We start from the raw sequence: 17,426 nt of genomic DNA on the forward strand, positions 1-17,426 counted from the left end.
TCACATGTTGCTCCCAAGCTGCTGGAGTGATCCTGCAGGATCTGCCTGTAACTTCTGCTGAAGTCCTGAGCCATTTGGTGTCATGAGTTGTCACCAGGAGCAGGATTTGCTGATTTCTCTGCTTTCATGGCCTCGGGGTGGTGGTGGCACTGAGATTTGTGGTGCTGGGGAGCAGAGATGCAGCTCAGTGGGAGCTGTGGGAACAGGCTCCTGGTTTGTGTCATTCCCACTGTCACCACACCTGGTCTTTCCAGCTGATGTGGGCTGAGAAGGGAAGCAAAGGACAGATCTCACCTGGGAGCAGTGGAGCAGGTGCAGCCATGCCCAGAATTGTTGGACAAGGGGGTTGCACCCTGGCCATCAGTGATGGAGTCCAGCTGAGGGATGTCACACCCACATTTAGGATTCCTCTTCCGAGGTCATTTCAATGTTCTGCCTTCTGTGCCTCTTGACCTTGCTTTGGGCCACCCAGGAGGCTGCCAGAGGGATTCCTGGACCTGCCTAAAACCAGGGTGAAGGCCACCAGTCCTCTCTGCATGCAGACCATGGGCAGCACGAGGGCATTTCCACGGGAGAGGGACAATGGCAGCTCTGTGGGACAGAGCCCACCCTCAGTGCTCATTGCCAGCAGCAAAGCACAGCCCCAAACAGCCACAGCACCGAGGGGACCCCAGGGCCTGGTGGGCTCCCTTTCCCTCATCCCCTCCAGGGCATGGTTAATTAAACTCTCACAAAGCCGGGCAGCACAAAGCAATTTCCCTGCTCAGCACAACCCACAGAGGCCTTTGGCTGGAGGAAAGGATCTGCATCCCACTGCTTGTTCCTATCCATGGATCTGCATCCCACTGCTTGTTCTGTCCATGGATCTCCATCCCACTGCTTGTTCTGTCCATGGATCTCCATCCCACTGCTTGTTCTGTCCATGGATCTGCATCCCACTGCTTGTTCTGTCCTATCCATGGATCTGCATCCCACTGCTTGTTCCTATCCATGGATCTGCATCCCACTGCTTGTTCTGTCCTGTCCACAGATCTCCATCCCACTGCTTGTTCTGTTCTGTCCATGGATCTGCATCCCACTGCTTGCTCCCATCCATGGATCTGCATCCCACTGTTTGCTTCTGTCCATGGCCTCCATCCCACCCCCATCCACTCTCGTTATCAGCTGGGCTTTGTCATTGGCCAGGCCTGGTCCTTAAAACAAGAAACAGCCCCTGGGTTTGTGACTGGACTCTTAAATTAGCCCTGGAGCCTCCCTCCCTGAAGCTCCTCAGCTCCACGTGCTGTGGGAAGGGCAGGAAGGGCTCTCTGGTGCCCTGGCAGATGTGGCACCTGAGCCTCATCCAGGTGGAATCAGAATCATGGAATGGTTTGGGTTGGAAGGGAACTTAAATCCCACCCAGTGCCATCCCTGCCATGGGCAGGGACACCTTCCACTGTCCTAGGGAGCTCCAAGCCCTGTCCATCCTGGCCTTGGGCACTGCCAGGGATCCAGGGCACCCTGTGCCAGGGCCTGCCCACCCTCACAGCCAGCAATTCCTTCCTCATGGCTCATCTGAACTTCCCCCTGGAGTGGCTGAAGCTGCAGTGGTCTACACTCACTCTGAGATGGCCCTGGCCCATTTCCATCTGCAGAGAAGCAGGAGGTCACTCCTGGCCTGTGCTTTAGTGGAGCTGGGGCCAGGGTGAGCCCTGCAGGGCTCAGGGGTTTGTCCTGGCCCGTGCTCACAGCAGCACAGGACACTTTGGCACCGCTGGGGCCAGGGTGAGCCCTGCAGGGCTCAGGGGTTTGTCCTGGCCCGTGCTCACAGCAGCACAGGACACTTTGGCACCGCTGGGGCCAGGGTGAGCCCTGCAGGGCTCAGGGGTTTGTCCTGGCCCGTGCTCACAGCAGCACAGGACACTTTGGCACCGCTGGGGCCAGGGTGAGCCCTGCAGGGCTCAGGGGTTTGTCCTGGCCCGTGCTCACAGCAGCACAGGACACTTTGGCACTGCTGGGACCTTCACCCTTTCCCACAGGAGGCCTCTCCTGGGTGTCCACTTGTCACTGCCCCATCCTGGAGCATTTCCCCCTCGGAGATGAGTGTCCAGTGAGCCCTGGCAGTGCCAGGGAGCCCTTTCAGGTCCCAGCTGGTGGCTCCAGCAGCCAGCACGGAGCCGCAGTCCTGGCTCCTGTCCTGGAGCCTCCCTGGGCTGCTGCTCCTGCCCAGTGGGATTTTGGCCATCCTGGCACCGTGGGATGCAGGGAGGAGGAGAGGCACAGGGGGACAGAGCCAAGCCCTGGCACAGGGCCACAGGCACCTCTCAGGACACGTTCCCAGCCCCGGTTCCCATCCCTGTGTGGCTGGCGCCTGGATTTGGGGTCGGTTTGGCTTTGGGAGCGCCCTGCTTTGCCCTGACACACATTCCATGGGGGCAGGCACACATCCAGGCCTGACTCTGGGCCAGCACTAATTGCTGCAGAGCAGGGAGAGGCTTGTGAGGACACCAGCTTGGAGGGACACCTCCCTGCCCTTCTGCAGCCTCCCGCTGTGGCTGGGCTCAAGGCTGAGGAGCTGGGCTTTGAAAACCAACACCTGGAGGAGCACGGGGGCCAGGGCAGCTCCTCCTGCAGGACAGACCTCCCTGTGTGTCCTTCCCACTGCTGGGGCTGGTTTTCAGAGGAGCAGTGGGGTCTTTCCTGAGGGATGATGTCCTCCAGCACGGGCAGGTTGTGCAGGGCACGCAGAGGCTTCCCTGGAGCATTGTCCCAGGAAGAAATCCCTCCTCAGCCCACCACACACACAGGCTGAGCTCTGGGTGCTCCTCCTGGAGCTCTCAGCAGCATTGTGGACTATTCCAGTCTTTTTCCAGCCTTCAGGCCATGGGGATGCCTTTGCTCCATGATTTCTCCAGGCTGCTGTTCGGGCAGACAGCATTTGCCACGTTCCCAGGAGAGCAGATGACAGAAAACACTCCCCAAGGCTTTCTGTCCATGGCACTGGCTCTCCAGAGGTGAAATGCTGCTCCTTCTTCAGGCCTTCAGTCAGGATTGTCACCGTGGAAACACCCATCTGGAAAAAGCTCTGGCTGTGGGATTCTGCACACTCCGAACCTTGCCAGGGTCTGTCCCGGGGATTTTTCCATCTGGGATTTCTCCATCTGGGTGTGCAGCTCCGTGGTGGAGCACAGGGCACCACCTTCCACCCCCGTGGCCCTGCAGGTGGCCCAGGCTGAGGAGGGTCCATGTGACATTCCACCTGTGTCCTCCATGTGACATTCCCAGCAGGACTCATCCCAGGCACTGGGAAGGTTGAGTGCCTTGAAATCTGTTACCCACCCAAGCACTTAAAAAAGGAGGAGGACACTTAAGTAGAGCTGAGTGGAGATGTTATTGCCTTCTAGGAGCTGTATTAAAATTAAAATGTAAATTATAGTTAATGTCATCTCAGGGAAGAAAAGCTCTTGAAAGAACTATCCTATTTTAAGGTCGTGGTGAAATGTTGTGAGCGCACAAAAACCCCTTTTTATAGGCTGGAATTAGCAGCCAGATTCTGGCTGTTGCCTTATTTAGCACTTAAAGAGCAGGGGGAAATGGTATTTGGTAAAAAATGTAGAGAGCTTCCTAAATCCCCTCAAAATGTGAGCCATGGAGAGCCAGGCTGGGGTCAGTCTCTTGCCTCAAGCTGCCTCAGGGGGGATTTAGATTGGACATGAGGGAACATTTCTTCATGGAAAGGGTTGGCCAGGCCAGCAGTGGGATCACCACCCTGGATGTGTTCAAAACCCATGTGGATGTGCCAGGTTTTCCTGGGAGTCCTTCCTGGCAGCCTGAGCCCAGCACAGTCTCTGGCACGAGTCCAAAGCTTGAGGAACCTCAAGATTTCCCTTCCAGCTCTCTCCATCAGCAAACTCTGCATTTCTGGGGTCTCAGGGAGTAGAAATCCTTCCTGCATGAGAATCCCAGGATTCTGTGGCTTAAGAATCACAGGATTCAAGTGGCTTAATGCCACATGGAAAATATTTTGGCTTTGCTGACCCCACTGGGTTTAGACCAGGCCTTCAAATGTGTGAGAGATGTTCATGTCTTATTTCTAAGGCTTTTAATTTTACTGATCAAAGTGACTGATGGAATCTTTCTGCCCTGTGTGCATCCCATTTCTCCTTTAAAACCAATGAAGCCCCACTAGATCCCAACCAAAGATCCTTTATTTTTTGCCTTAAAAGCACTTTGGTGCTGGTGAAGGCAACGTGGATTTCTACTTTTGGCTTTTGTGCTGTAGAGATGGTGAAATTAAAATGCTGTTTTATGCCCTGGATCTCCACATGGGTGATGCTGGGTCCCTGAAGGGATCAGACTTAGAGAAGGGCTGGGACAGAGCTGCAGCTTTGGATTCACCTGGAAAAGGCTGCCCTGGGAGTTTGGAGTGTCTCTGCTGCAGGAGCCTGGTTTTTTCCTGGTCTTTGACCACCTTAATAGAAAAAGAAGAAAGATTTTATTATCTTTTCACCCAGCAAATGCTGTTTCCTGGAGCTGGAGCCTGGCTGGAGGCAGCAGATGGCAATTCTGCTGGAAATCCTTGGAAAGCACCAGCTCCAGCAGGGAGATCTTCACAAATTCATTATCCTGGGCAAAGCAGACAGAGATTTAAGCTGCAAAGAAGATAAGAAGATTGTTTTAGCAATCCCATCTTTGCTGCCTTCCCAGTGGCACGTGCATTTCCCCACAGAGGGGCCGACGTGGCTTTTCCAGGCGTTCCACGTGGGATCCCCTTCCCAGCAGGCAGGGAATGCAAAACCTGTCTCTGCCTTGGTTGGTGCAGCCAGGATGATCTCTAGCAGCAGCCTTGCACCCCACAGGTTGGTTTTATCCCATGGTCTGCAGCTGGGAGACCCAAAATCCAGACAGGCAAAAGCCCTTCCAGGAGCAGACACGTCCTGAGCCCTCCCTCTGAGCAGGAGGGGTCACACAAAGCCAAAAAGCTGCTTTGCTCCTTCTGGAGCCTGTCCTGGAGGACTGAAAAAGGAAATCCAGGGGCTTGCCCTCTTTCAGGAGGGTCAGTGTGGGAGTGGGATCTCCAGGACCAGCTGTTGGCTCTGCTTTATCCTGGCAGGGCCTGGAGGGGCTGCAGGAGAGCTGGAGAGGGACTGGGGACAAGGCATGGAGGGACAGGACACAGGGAATGGTTCCCACTGCCAGAGGGCAGGGATGGATGGGACATTGGGAATTGGGAATTCCTGGCTGGGTATTGTATTTGTGGGGTGCCTGGACAAAGGAAGGAATGATGAATCTGACTTTATGTTCTCAGAAGGCTAATTTATTATTTTATGACCTATATTATATTAAAGAATTCTAAACTAAACTATACTAAAGAATACAGAAAGGATACTTACAGAAGGCTAAAAAGATAATAATGAAAACTTGTGACTCTCTCCAGAGCCCTGACACAGCTTGGCACTGATTGGGATGAGTCAAAACAACTCACATGAAACCAATGAAACAATCACCTGTTGGATAAACAATGTCCAAACACATTCCAAAGCAGCACAGCACAGGAGAAGCAAATCAGATAATATTGTTTTCCTTTTTCTCTGAGGCTTCTCAGCTTCCCAGGAGAAAAATCCTGGGCAAAGGGATTTTTCAGAAAATATGACTATGACAACTGGGAGGGTGGGGAGCCCTGGAATAGAATTCCCAGAGCAGCTGTGGCTGCCCCTGGATCCCTGGAAGGCCAAGCTGGACAGGACTTGGAGCAGCCTGGGGTGGTGGAAGGTGTCCCTGCCGTGGCAGGGGGTGGCACTGGATGGCTTTTAAAGATCCCTTCCAACCCCAGCCATCCTGGAATTGTGTGATTCGCCCCAGCAGAGCTGTTCAGTGCACTCAGGAGTCAGGAACTGGCACTGAATGAACTCCCCTGATGCAGGGGTCTCCTCCAGCCAGGTCTCAAAGCTCTTGGAGATCTACATCACACCTGGGACAGCTCAGCCACCTCAGATGGCATAAAATCAGCAGGATGGCTTCTGTGGCAGTGTTGGAGACAGAAAAGTATTAATAAAAGGCAAAGTAACAAAGCTCTTTACAGAGAAATCCAAGCTGGGGCAAGAAGCTCTTGCTCCTGGTAAAGCACCTCACAAAAGCAATTATTTCCTTTGTTCTCTTCTTTTTCTAGTGAATTGCTTTGGCAGGACTTTTTGGCTTCTGTCCCATTGGCTATCCCTAAGTTTGAGGTGAAGTCCCCAAGATCCTATGAGGTGTCTTTTCACCTAATTGAGGAGAGAAACTTCTGGGCTTTTTTCCTTTTTAAGGATAATTTTGTCACTCCCTCAGCAGGGAGCACATTCCTGCACTCCCCACTCTGACAGCAGCAGTGTTTGAGGCCAAAGCCAGCATGTGCAAGTCCAGCTCCATCTCAGAGCCATCCAGCATCTCCACAAGCCTCTGGACAATGTCCAGGTCCAGAGGAGCAGTGTGGGAGCTCCCTGTGCTGCCCTGTCCACCCTGCAACCCTCCCTCTCCACAGCCTGCAAGCACCAGGCTGGGATTGCTGAAAGCACCAAGGAATGGCTGCTCCCTAAAAATCTGGGGCTGTTCTGGAGGTTCTTTAGTGGCTTTTCACCCAAGCAGTGGTGTTGTCCCAAATCCCCCAGGAAACAGGATGAAAGGAGCAGCCTCAGGATGCACCAGGGGAAGGTTTGGGTTGGGTATTGGGGAAAATTTCTTCATGGAAAGGTTTGTCCAGCCCTGGCACAGGCTGCCCAGGGGTCTCCGTGCCTGGAGGGGTTTTAAATCCATGTGGACCTGGGGACATGGGTCAGTGTGGATTCTTTGTTTCTTTTTTTGTTTTTGTTAAGATTAAAAGTGTGAGATGGTATTTCTTGTTTGGACTCAGATGTTTATTAGTTCTTACCTATGTTACAGTCTCACAAACCCTGAGTTCTACAGTACTTTAACAAATTAAAAATTGAGTCATATCTCTCCCTCTACGAGGCCTTTTAACGATAAACTCTTTAGTTTAAATTATTTTTACTTTTAACTCAATAACTAACTTCTTGTGTCTCTCAATGTGGACTTTTTTATTTAATTACACAACGTTACCTAAACTTATGAAGCAGAAGGTGAAGAAGAAGGATTAGCTTATGCTTTAAAACTTCTATCTTGTTTTATATATATATATATATATATATATATATATACATACTCTAAGTATAAGTATATATAAGTCTATATATACTTAAGCTCTAAGTTTTTTACTGTGTGATATTACACACTTCTATTTAAACTACACACTCATAATCCTAGTTCAATCATTTAACTTTGGGAGCTTTTTCTGCAGCCTCAGGTCAATGCAGTGTTCTGTTGGGGGTCAGAGTCTGTCAGCACAGAAAGTCTGAAATTCTCAGCAATTCCCAGTGCTGGCTTTGGCAGTGCTGGGGGACAGTTGGCCTGGGTGGTCTTAGAGAACTTTTCCAACCTGTAGGAATCTGTGCTTCTAAACTGCAAGGCTGGTAATTCTTTTTTTCCTGCCAGGTGATTAAGTGGAGGTGATTAAATTTTAATTAACCAGCACGTGATGGCCCTGCAGGAGTCACCCCTGCTGGAAACCCAGGTTCCTTCACTGTGCTTCCATTCCCCTGCCCATCCCTGTGACAGGAGTGCTGGCAGGAGGTGCTCTCCAGCTCAGAGTGGGCATCCCAGCCCTGCTGAGCCCCTGGAGCAGCAGGCACTGAGCTCCCAGGAATGTTCATCCCTGTTTATTGCAGCTTTCTCCATCTGGCTGCAGCTGCCAAGCTCATCCTCGCAGCTCATCCTGGCTGTGACACTCCACGGAGCTGCACAGCTTTGTTCAGTGCCACTGGAGAGCTGTACACAGCTTTTTAAAGCTCTTCCAGCAGTAGAAAATAAAAAATCTTCTATGAGTGTTTGACCACGTTTGGCCAAGAGAAAAAATCTCTCTTCCTGAGCTGCTCTGCCAGTGAAATCCTGGACCTGCAGGATTCAGTGTGAAAGAGCAGCCAGCTTCAAATAAATCAATAAATCCTTGTGGCATCCAGCCTGGACCCTCTCCTCCTTGCTGTGCTTCAGGGAAGGTCGGCAGAGCCCTCAGGCACCTGCAAACCTCACTCTGGTGCTGCTCTGCTGGGATGCTGGAATGTGATCCCTTGGGGAAGGAGCTGTGAGTGCAGGAGGTGCCTTAATGAGGAGCTGGGCAGCCCCAGGCTGAGCTTGGATTGATTTATTTATTTATTTATCTCCTCTCCCTGGAGCTTCCCTCCCTCAGAGCTCATCCCCAACCTGAGGAGACAACGAGGGAATTCTGCAGCTGCTGAGCATCTCCAGCAGATCCTCAGGGATGGGGCTGGGAGAGGTGGTGCCCATTCCTCTGGCAAAGAGCAGCTGCCAGGGTCACTCCTCATCCTCATGCCAAGGGCAGCTGTGGATCCATGGAAGTTGGCATTTGCTTGGCATGGAGCTCAGGAGCTGCCATTTGGAAGCTTCATTAAAGGCAGGGCATGGAGCTCCTGCTTTGGGTAATTGTGTTTGTTAATGATTTTGGGCTGAACAAAGCTTGTTAGAACAGGTTGTCCAGAGAGATTGTGGATTCCCCATCCCTGGAAGTGTCCAAGGCCAGGCTGGACAGGGCTTGGAGCAGCCTGGGATGTGCAAGGTGTCCCTGCCGTGCCAGGGGGTAGAACAAGATTCATTTGGGTTGGAAGGAACCTTAAAAACTTGCTGGGATTCTGCATTGTTGTTCCCTGTCAGGACCCAGGACATTCCTCTGGATGCCCTGAGTGATTTGAGTCCCTGGCAAGGGGCTCAGAGACCTCAGCACGGAGTCAAAAACACCTGTGCCTTTGATTTTAACCCATGGAAACAATTACCAACTTTGTGTGAGGATTTACAGGCCACAAGAGTTTGAGTAGAATGATAGTGAATTTGTCACAGGGTGAAAAAGTAGAATTTTGGGGTTTTAGAATGGGGGTTCAAGAGGCAAGATGGAGGAATCTGGGCGTGTCCTGTCCTTCTCCTTCTGCTTGTCCTCCACCTTCTGCTGGGATGGTGACACTTCTGGGTTGGCTCAGAGTGGAGACAGACTGTCTAACGTGGGTGACAGGAATTGGAAAATTATTGTAAATAAAGGACACGTAGTTCTTGGTATAAAAAAGTTAACAGCAGCCCAAGGGCAGGCAGTGTGCCACAGCCAGACCTGCAGGACAGATCTCAGCAGGTCAGAGAAAGAATGGAATGGATAAGGAAAAATAAACACCCTTGAAAAGCAGAACCGACAAATCTCGACTTCTTCTTCGGTCACGGGGCTGGGAGAAAAGAAACTTTCTGACACCTCAGGGGTCATCACAACCACTGAAACCCGAGAGTTCCCCGGCTTCTGAAAGGTCTGGAGCTCAGTGTGTGAGTCTTGGGCATTCCTGCCTCTCCGTGTGACCCTGCTGTCCTTGTCCCCTGCAGGTGGTGCGGGACCAGATCTCGCACTGCACGGTGAAGCTGCGCCAGACCACGGGGCTGATGGAATATTGCCTGGAGGTCATCAAGGAGAACGACCCCAGCGGCTTCCTGCAGGTCAGTCTGGGGCCTGGGGGATGCAGCAGGGCTGGGGCTGCTCCAGGGGGGACGGCCCCATAAAATCAAGGATCTGCCTCTGGTCACCTCCATGTTCACAGCAGGGTCAGGGCAGGGACATTTCTGGAGGAGAGGGATGCAGCAAGGACAGGAGGGTGCATCTCTGGAGCAGGGACATTTCTGGAGGAGAGGGATGCAGCAGGGAGAGGAGGGTGCAGCTCTGGAGCAGGGATATTTCTGGAGGAGAGGGATGCAGCAGGGAGAGGAGGGTGCATCTCTGGAGCAGGGATATTTCTGGAGGAGAGGGATGCAGCAGGGAGAGGAGGGTGCATCTCTGGAGCAGGGATCACACTGTGCTCGTGGCTCTCCACTGAGACACCAACAGACCAGGCATTCCTGGGCTCCCTTTCGTGTGACAAATGGAATTGTAAAGGATTCTCCAAGCCTGACTGAAAGCTCACACACGTGTATGCAAAGATCTCTCTGAGATAAGGTGTGCTGACTTAGGAAGGCCATGGAATGGAGATGACATTGCTGAGAGAGAGACTGAAGTTTCAAACTACAGCCTTGCAAAAAGACCAGATATTTTGGAGAATTAGAACTTAAAGATGCATAGTGGGGAAAAATAATTAGGTGAAGTACTGGAGTGAAGTATTAGCAGCATTGTGTGGCAAAAGCTAATAGGCTTTAAAACATTTATAAGGTAATAGGTTGGCTTCTGATACAATGGCACTGAGTTTTACATCTCTTGTGTCTCACCCTTCTACAAGACTGGTAATGGAATAAAATCTTGTAAAACACCTCCCAGTTGGCCCATCTCTGTGAAGCTGGGGTTTTCCAGCACTTTGGCACTAAACCCTGCCATTAAACAGCACCCAGCTCTCCAGGGTTCCCTCCTCCAGCCCAGCCTGCAGGGAGGAGCGATGCTGGAAACCACGTGTGACATCCCAGCCTTCAGCCTGGCAGGCAGAGGGACAGGGAGAGCAGGCTGGGGACAAGGCATGGGACATTGCCACAGCAGCTGAGGCTGCTCCTGCCCTGCAGATCTCAGATGCTCTCATCAGGAGGGTGCACATGACCGAGGATCAGTGGGGGAAGGGGACGCTCACGCCCCGCATGACCACGGACTTCGACCTGAACCTGGACAATGCCCCTCTGCTGCAGTCCATCCACCAGCTGGACTTCGTGCAGATGAAAGGTAAGGATCTTTCCAGTGCCTCCCTCTCTTGGTTTGGAAAGCCAGGTGTCTGCTAAGGAAAGGAGGAGCCTCCCCTGAAATGGCCCCCAGAGGGAGGAGTGGGTGTGGAAGAGATAAAGAAAAACTGCCCAATTAACAGAAGAGAACTGCCATACAGATGGCAAATAGAATAGTTTGTTTGGCAGTCCAGGACACTTCCCAAAGCTCAGCTCTGCTCCTGCTGGAGCTGCCAGGCAGCTCATCCCAGGGGAAGGCCAGAAAAGGAGAGTTTCTCACCTCCTGTGAGAAATTAATTTGTAGAGAATTCTCAAAGCTCAACAGAAGGCTGATGCAGAGTGCTTCTGTATGGAAACTTTGAGATAAGAAGTGCTGACTTTGAAATGCTGTAGAGTAAGACAAACAAATTATTAAGAGAAAAATAGAACTGAAAACAAGTTTCAAAGGATGGCTTTGCAATAAAACTAAAAACTGTGGAGAAATAGAATGATGAAAGATGCATTGTAGTAGGACCCACGAGGGGTAATTTTAGATGATTGGCTTTAAGGCATTTACAGCCTTAAAGATTTTACAGTGTTTTTAAGTGTTTCTTTAAGCCATTTACAGCCTTAAAGAAACACTTAAAATGTATTGTGATTAGGAAATAGTTGGCTTCTGATTGTGATGGTGTGAATTATAACATCTATATTGTTTCACCCTTCACATGGGACTGAAAATTGAATAAAAGTTTTAAAATACCTGTCAGTTACTCCATCTCTGGGTCAGAAAAAGGCATAATCCAACAACCTCCCAGAAAGACTGGGCACCCCAGACCCAGAGTTATACCCATTCCTGCATTTTGCATCCCTGGGCCAACCATCTGCCTCCCTGCCTTGGATCCCTGGGCATCTGTGTGCCAGGGCAGGGTGCCAGGGGTTTGGCTTTGCCTGGAAAAGCACTCCTACTGCATAAAAAAATTTACCAGTGCATTAAAAAGTGCTCTGACAAAGCTGTTAGTGCATTGAAAAGTGCTCTGCAGGCTGGGACCTCTCTTTTGAGAGCAGCACAAGGCTTTTCCCAAACCTCTCCTCACATCCCCGTGCTCGCTCAGTGCTGAGCAGCATCTGGCACAGAGCAGATGTCACTGCAAACAGAGCCAGGTCACCTGGCCTGGGCTCTGCCCTCCCTCTCCTCACCTCCCTGTTGGTTTAGATCATCATTTAGGCTTTCCATTCCATTCCATTCCACGCCATTCCATTCCATTCCACTTCGCTCCATTCCATTCTAGTTCTATTTTCTCTATTTCCTTGCTGTTCCCCCTTCCCTCTGTGCTCCTTCTGCTGTCCCAGCAAGGGCTGCTGCCGCCCATGAGGAATTTGGGGTTTGGCAAGCCCAGGGAAGCTGACAGAGATGCAGAGGGGCTGTGACACAGGGAGGCTCAGGACAGGAGGACCCTGAACCTGGGCTGCACCTTCAGCTGCCCGGAGGAACAGCCACCAGCTGCAGGTCTGGCACTGCTCTTCATCCCCACCACGGCTGGAATTCCTGGCCCAGGAGCTGTCTGCACTCACCAGGGTGTCCCAGTGGCCAGGGACAGGAAGGATGTTGGCCACACTCTTCTGTGTCACCACAGGGAGCATCCCTAGCTGAGGGTGCTGCTGGCAGTGAGGAGCTGCCCGTGCTCGCTCTTCCTTAGCCAGGCTGTTCATCTGAAATGTCAGGAATATTTTTGGATAGCAGACCCGGGGAGGGCTGGATTGCTGTTTCACATTCCTGTGTTCCTGCCCTCCCTTCCTGCAGTTTAGCCCAGAGGGTTATTTTTAATTAATAAGAGCAAATCTGCTGCTGGTTCAGCCGCCCACCCTCCTCTTATCAAATCCCTCCTCCCGGCTCACCCTGGCTGTGGAAGTCAGTTGTTGGTTTTGTAGACTTGCAGAAGGTTGGGTTTGCATTCCAAATCTGTGTCACAGCACCAGGGGAGGGAGGGCAACACCTGAGGCCTCGATAAAGAGCAGTGAGCAACCCCAAGGCAGCCCTCAAACACCCAGTGCCAGCCTGGAGGATCCAGCCCAGGAGGTGGAGCAGTCACAGAGGGTGAATTCTGGGCAAATCCAGCTTTTTCCCAGGCATCCATGGCTCCTCCCCAACCTGTCTGGCTTCTCCATGTCTGTTTCCACTGGCTCTTGTCACTTTGGGCAGTGAGGATGAGGATGGTGGACGAGCAGCTCTTTGAGAGATGTGTCAGGGGACATCTCCCTGTCACTCTTCCCGTGCTTTTCAGAGCAGGAGCGGGCTGTGGGACACATGTGGAGATGCCCAAACACAGCAGGAAAACCCCAGCAGTCCTTTCTGTCCCCTGTGCAGCTGATGGCAGCCAGAGGGGGTACTCAGCCCCCCAGTTTTGTTGCAGTGGATTTATTGAAGGGAAAAGCAAGGCTGTAGATAAGTCCAGACCCAGAGTTCTGCAGAAGCTGTGAGAGAATTGTCCCAGGTTTGGGACTGGCTGCATGGAAGGTCCAGGCAGCTCAAAACCAGCACATTGTGCTGCCATAATTCTCCACAATTAATTAGAAAATGGGAATAAAGCAGAAAAGCTTCACCAGGCTGGCGGGAGGGGAGGAATTTAGTGGAGCTTGGTGGGAGAAAAATCCTTTCTGCTGCCCCTGGAGCTGCCTCCCAGCCAGGCAGTAAGCGCAGCCTGCATCCCGCGGGGTTGCACTAATTGCACTAATTGGTGATTAGTCTCGTCCCCAGTGCCGGCCCCGCCGATCCTGCAGCTGGAGGAGTGCTGCACCCACAACAACAGCGCCACGCTGTCCTGGAAGCAGCCCCCTCTGTCCACGGTGCAGGTGGAGGGATACATCCTGGAGCTGGACGACGGCAACGGCGGCCAGTTCAGGGTACGTGCTTGAGAGGGGATGCTCTGATGTTCTGCCTCCAGGGATTCCCTGCCACAGGATTTGTCCTCTCTTTTTTTATTTTTTATATTTTTTTCTCAAGTCCCCTCTGGGTTGCCCAGGGAAGAAGATGGTGCAGACAAGCTGTGGGGTTTTGGGGTACGGGGGGATTTGAGGGGGTGCAAATGACTTTCCAGTGGCCACATTGACTTGGAAACTCAAAGAACAACTTTGAAGCTCTTGTTACCCAGAGCAGCTGTGGCTGCCCCTGGATCCCTGGAGAAGTGTCCAAGGCCAGGCTGGGCAGGGCTTGGAGCAGCCTGGGATGGTGGGAGGTGTCCCTCCCATGGCAAGAGGTGGAACTGGATGGTTTATAAGGTCCCTTCCCCAAACCATTCCATGAAGGTCCATATTTTTAGGTTGCTGAATATTTCATGCAAGATATGTTAATTGTCATGAAAGCCTTATGGTTTGCCAGCAAGCAGAGGTGTTTAAGGCCTGAGGGCTTTTAAATTGCTGTAATTACACAATTAAAATATGATTTTTTTCTCTGATCCAACACGCCAGTAATTATCCTGGCTTGTTCACATCCACGGAGAGCAGGCACAGGAGCAGCCCACTGCACTCTGAATTCATCCACAGTGAGCTCAGGCACTGCCAGAGCAGAGTTGAGGCAGAGGAGAGGTGACATGGGTGGGACCTGGGCTTTTAAATTGCTGTAATTACACAATTAAAATATGATTTTTTCTCTGATCCAACACGCCAGTAATTATCCTGGCGTGTTCACATCCACGGAGAGCAGGCACAGGAGCAGCCCACTGCACTCTGAATTCATCTACAGTGAGCTCAGGCACTGCCAGAGCAGAGTTGAGGCAAATGAGAGGTGACATGGGTGGGAGAGAAGGCAGCAGCAGGCTGGGTGTGGGGAGAACACAGTCAGTGCTTGCTGCTGAAAATATTCATCCAGCCCTTGGAGCAGCCCCATGGCCTCCTCTGGACTCCCTCCAGCAGCTCTTCCTGATGATGGACCCCAGGTTTGTGGACAGAACTCCACGTGGGATCCCAGCTGAGCAGAGCAGAGGGGCAGAACCCCCCTCACCTCCTGCTGCTGCTGCACCCAGGGAACAAACCCCATTTTGCTCAGCCTTAGCCCTCCCCAGGGAGCAGGGCAGGGGGGATCCCGTGCCCCCCGAGGTGTGCCAGGCTGTTCCCCAGCCCTGGCACCGACAGGAGGTGTTCCTTGCCTTGCAGGAGGTGTATGTGGGCAAGGAGACCATGTGCACAGTGGATGGGCTGCACTTCAACAGCACCTACAGCGCCCGGGTCAAGGCCTTCAACAAGTCAGGAGTGAGCCCCTACAGCAAGACCCTGGTGCTGCAGACCTCCGAGGGTAAGGAATGGCATGGACACAGCCCAGGACAGCCCTGCTCAGCTCCCCCTGCCCTCCCTGAGCCTCCCCTGCAGCAGCAGAGGGGGAAGGCTGTGTCAGGAGCCTCCAGCACAGCCAGGAGTTCCCTCTGAGGCTTTTCCTGTGCAGGGGGTGTTGTCTGGGGAGTGCAGGGAGACCCCAACTCTGGGAAAGATTGGGATCTGACTCCATGATTCAGAATGCTGAACAATTGCTTTATTAAGCTATACTATATTACATTAATACTATACTAAAGAAAAACCCATGAGCCAGCCAGGAGTGATTGGTTAATTAATATAAACAACCATCACCAGCATCCAATTACCAAACCCCTTCAGGTAAACAATCTTCCTAACACATTCCACATGTGCAAAAACAACAGGAGCAGTGAATAGAGATAAGAATTGTTTCCTCTTCTTCTCTGAGGTTTCTTGCTGTGTTTCCCAGGACGAGTCCTTGGGAAGTTGTGCCTGCTTCTCTCTGGGAAGAGAGGTGTTTAACTTTGGGGTGATGTGACACAAAAGGGAAGCTCAGATGTTTCCATTGGGCCCCTTTAAAGCAAAACACTGCCAGCATTTCTCCTCAGGGCTGTGCTTGACTGCACAGTGCCATAAGCACAGGATTCAAGGCAGGGCAGGGAGCAGAGGGGCCATGGAGCAGTGTGGGTGTCCTTCCAGAGCCAGGGATGCACAGGAGCCCCACAGCATTGTCTGCATCGCCCCCACACCCACTCAGAATATTAAAACACTCCCTTGCAGGCTGCAGGGGGATCTCCCTGCCTGGCTTTAAGTACATTTGTCACGCCAGGCACTTAATCCATTGTGGAAAATTGGTTTATTCCTGACGTGCAGGTGGAGAGTGGCAAGGCTGGCTCCGAGGTGGGAGTCGGGAGCTGTGGGGGAAGGGATCAGCCCCCACCAGCACGTCTGCTGCCCCACAGCCAGGCACAAAACCCTTCTTTGGGAGCTTCCCACGCTTGCTGGAATCCCTTTTCCTTGCTCCCAGATGAAAATCTCTCTTTTCCAAGCCGTGTGAGGGTTTTTTCACAGCAGCATCCAGCTGGCTGGCAGCTGGGATCAGAAGGGAGCACACACAGCTCCTGGGGCTCCTGGTGGGGTGGAAGGAAGGGGAGAGCCACTGAGCAGCCCTGGGGGCTTTCAGCAAGGAGAAAAATGGGATTTTTGCTGAAGAAATAGAAGACAAAAGCAGAGCAAGCTTGTTTCTCTTAGAGAAACTGAGCTAGTCTCCCTTGCTGCCTGCAGATCACCATTCCAGTTTAGAAAGGGCAGGTCAGCAAGGAATGGGATTCATTCAAAGCTAGAGCAGACAGCAAAACTGTGACAAACTTCTCACAGGAGAGGCAGGGAGGTCACAGCACAGCACAGAGGCCTCGACACATCTGTCAGAGACACCTCAGTGCCTGTTTGCAAACAGAGCACCAGCAGCAAAGAAGCTGCAGAAGTTCCTCTGGAGATCCAGGCAGGGGACAAGCTGCATCCAGCCCCGTGCCAGGTTGGCCAGGATTGCTCCCAAAGCCTGAAGGTCAACAGCTCCCACTCCAGCCTTAGCAGGAGACAGCAGAGCTCTGACTTCTCATCTCATTCGTGCCTCACATGACACATTTGAGACACGATTTCCTCATCAAAACCAGCGGGGCTTTAAGTTGTCCCAGCCAGGAGTTCACAGGGTGCCCTCTATGATCTTCCCAGCTTTGATTTCCTCTCAGAGGTGTTCTCACCTTGAGCCCAGCTCCAAAATACAAAGGAATCTGGGAGAAAATAGCTGCTTGTGGTCCCAGCAGGGCAGTGCTTGGGCCGTGCCACCAAGGAGAAGTTCCACTCTCCTTGGCTGCATTCATTCAGCCTTTTCACTTGAATGAGCTCTTGCATTTGTTATTCCAGCACAGAAAAACAGGGAGAAAAAGTCAAACGGGCCTGGAGCATTTTGTGCTCTTAGAGGCTGCCTGAGCTCTTTTTGGATTCAAAGAGAAATAAATCACATCTGTGTGCGCAGCTTCCGGATATCCCAGTGACTCGGTGAATGGAGCACATCACAGCCCTTGCTTAGGCTTTTATTCCTGGCTTTTACAGCAGCATCAGGCTTTCTTAAGACCTATTTTGTCTGAAGTGGGTTTAGCTTTTCCCTTCAGCCAAGCTCTGCAGCTTCCTGCAAAGTGGTTGTGTGGGAAGAGAGGACAAAAGAAAGGACGGGCTGGATGTGAAGAGAGCGTCTCTCCGAGCGTGGCTGTCCTGCTGTAAGTGGTTGTGAGGAATTCTGGTATTTAGGAGCTGTTTTGTAGCTCTGGCCCATGAGATCTGCAGCCTGTGGAAGGGAACTGAAGCCTTTCTTCTGCTTTCTGTGAGCAGAGGTTAGTGGGGAGCAAAAGGTCTTG

At 52.0% G+C, this 17,426-nt stretch overlaps 1 protein-coding gene across 2 annotated transcripts in view; it reads left to right on the forward strand.

Annotated features, from left to right (window-relative positions):
- TRIM9 (tripartite motif containing 9) overlaps positions 1–17,426 on the forward strand; it is a 63,038-nt gene that overhangs the window by 33,595 nt on the left and 12,017 nt on the right. Inside the window, exons 4-7 of one of the 2 annotated variants that reach the window (XM_041409971.1) lie at positions 9,445–9,555; positions 10,600–10,753; positions 13,472–13,629; positions 14,878–15,016. In XM_041409971.1, the coding sequence (XP_041265905.1) occupies positions 9,445–9,555; positions 10,600–10,753; positions 13,472–13,629; positions 14,878–15,016 (562 nt within the window). The remainder of the gene's footprint in view (positions 1–9,444; positions 9,556–10,599; positions 10,754–13,471; positions 13,630–14,877; positions 15,017–17,426) is intronic. The other variant, XM_041409980.1, reaches the window with a different exon arrangement.

Source organism: Onychostruthus taczanowskii, unplaced genomic scaffold (genome assembly GCF_017590055.1).
Source record: "Onychostruthus taczanowskii isolate IOZ18803 unplaced genomic scaffold, ASM1759005v1 scaffold100, whole genome shotgun sequence".
In the NCBI taxonomy this organism is placed as follows: domain Eukaryota; kingdom Metazoa; phylum Chordata; class Aves; order Passeriformes; family Passeridae; genus Onychostruthus; species Onychostruthus taczanowskii.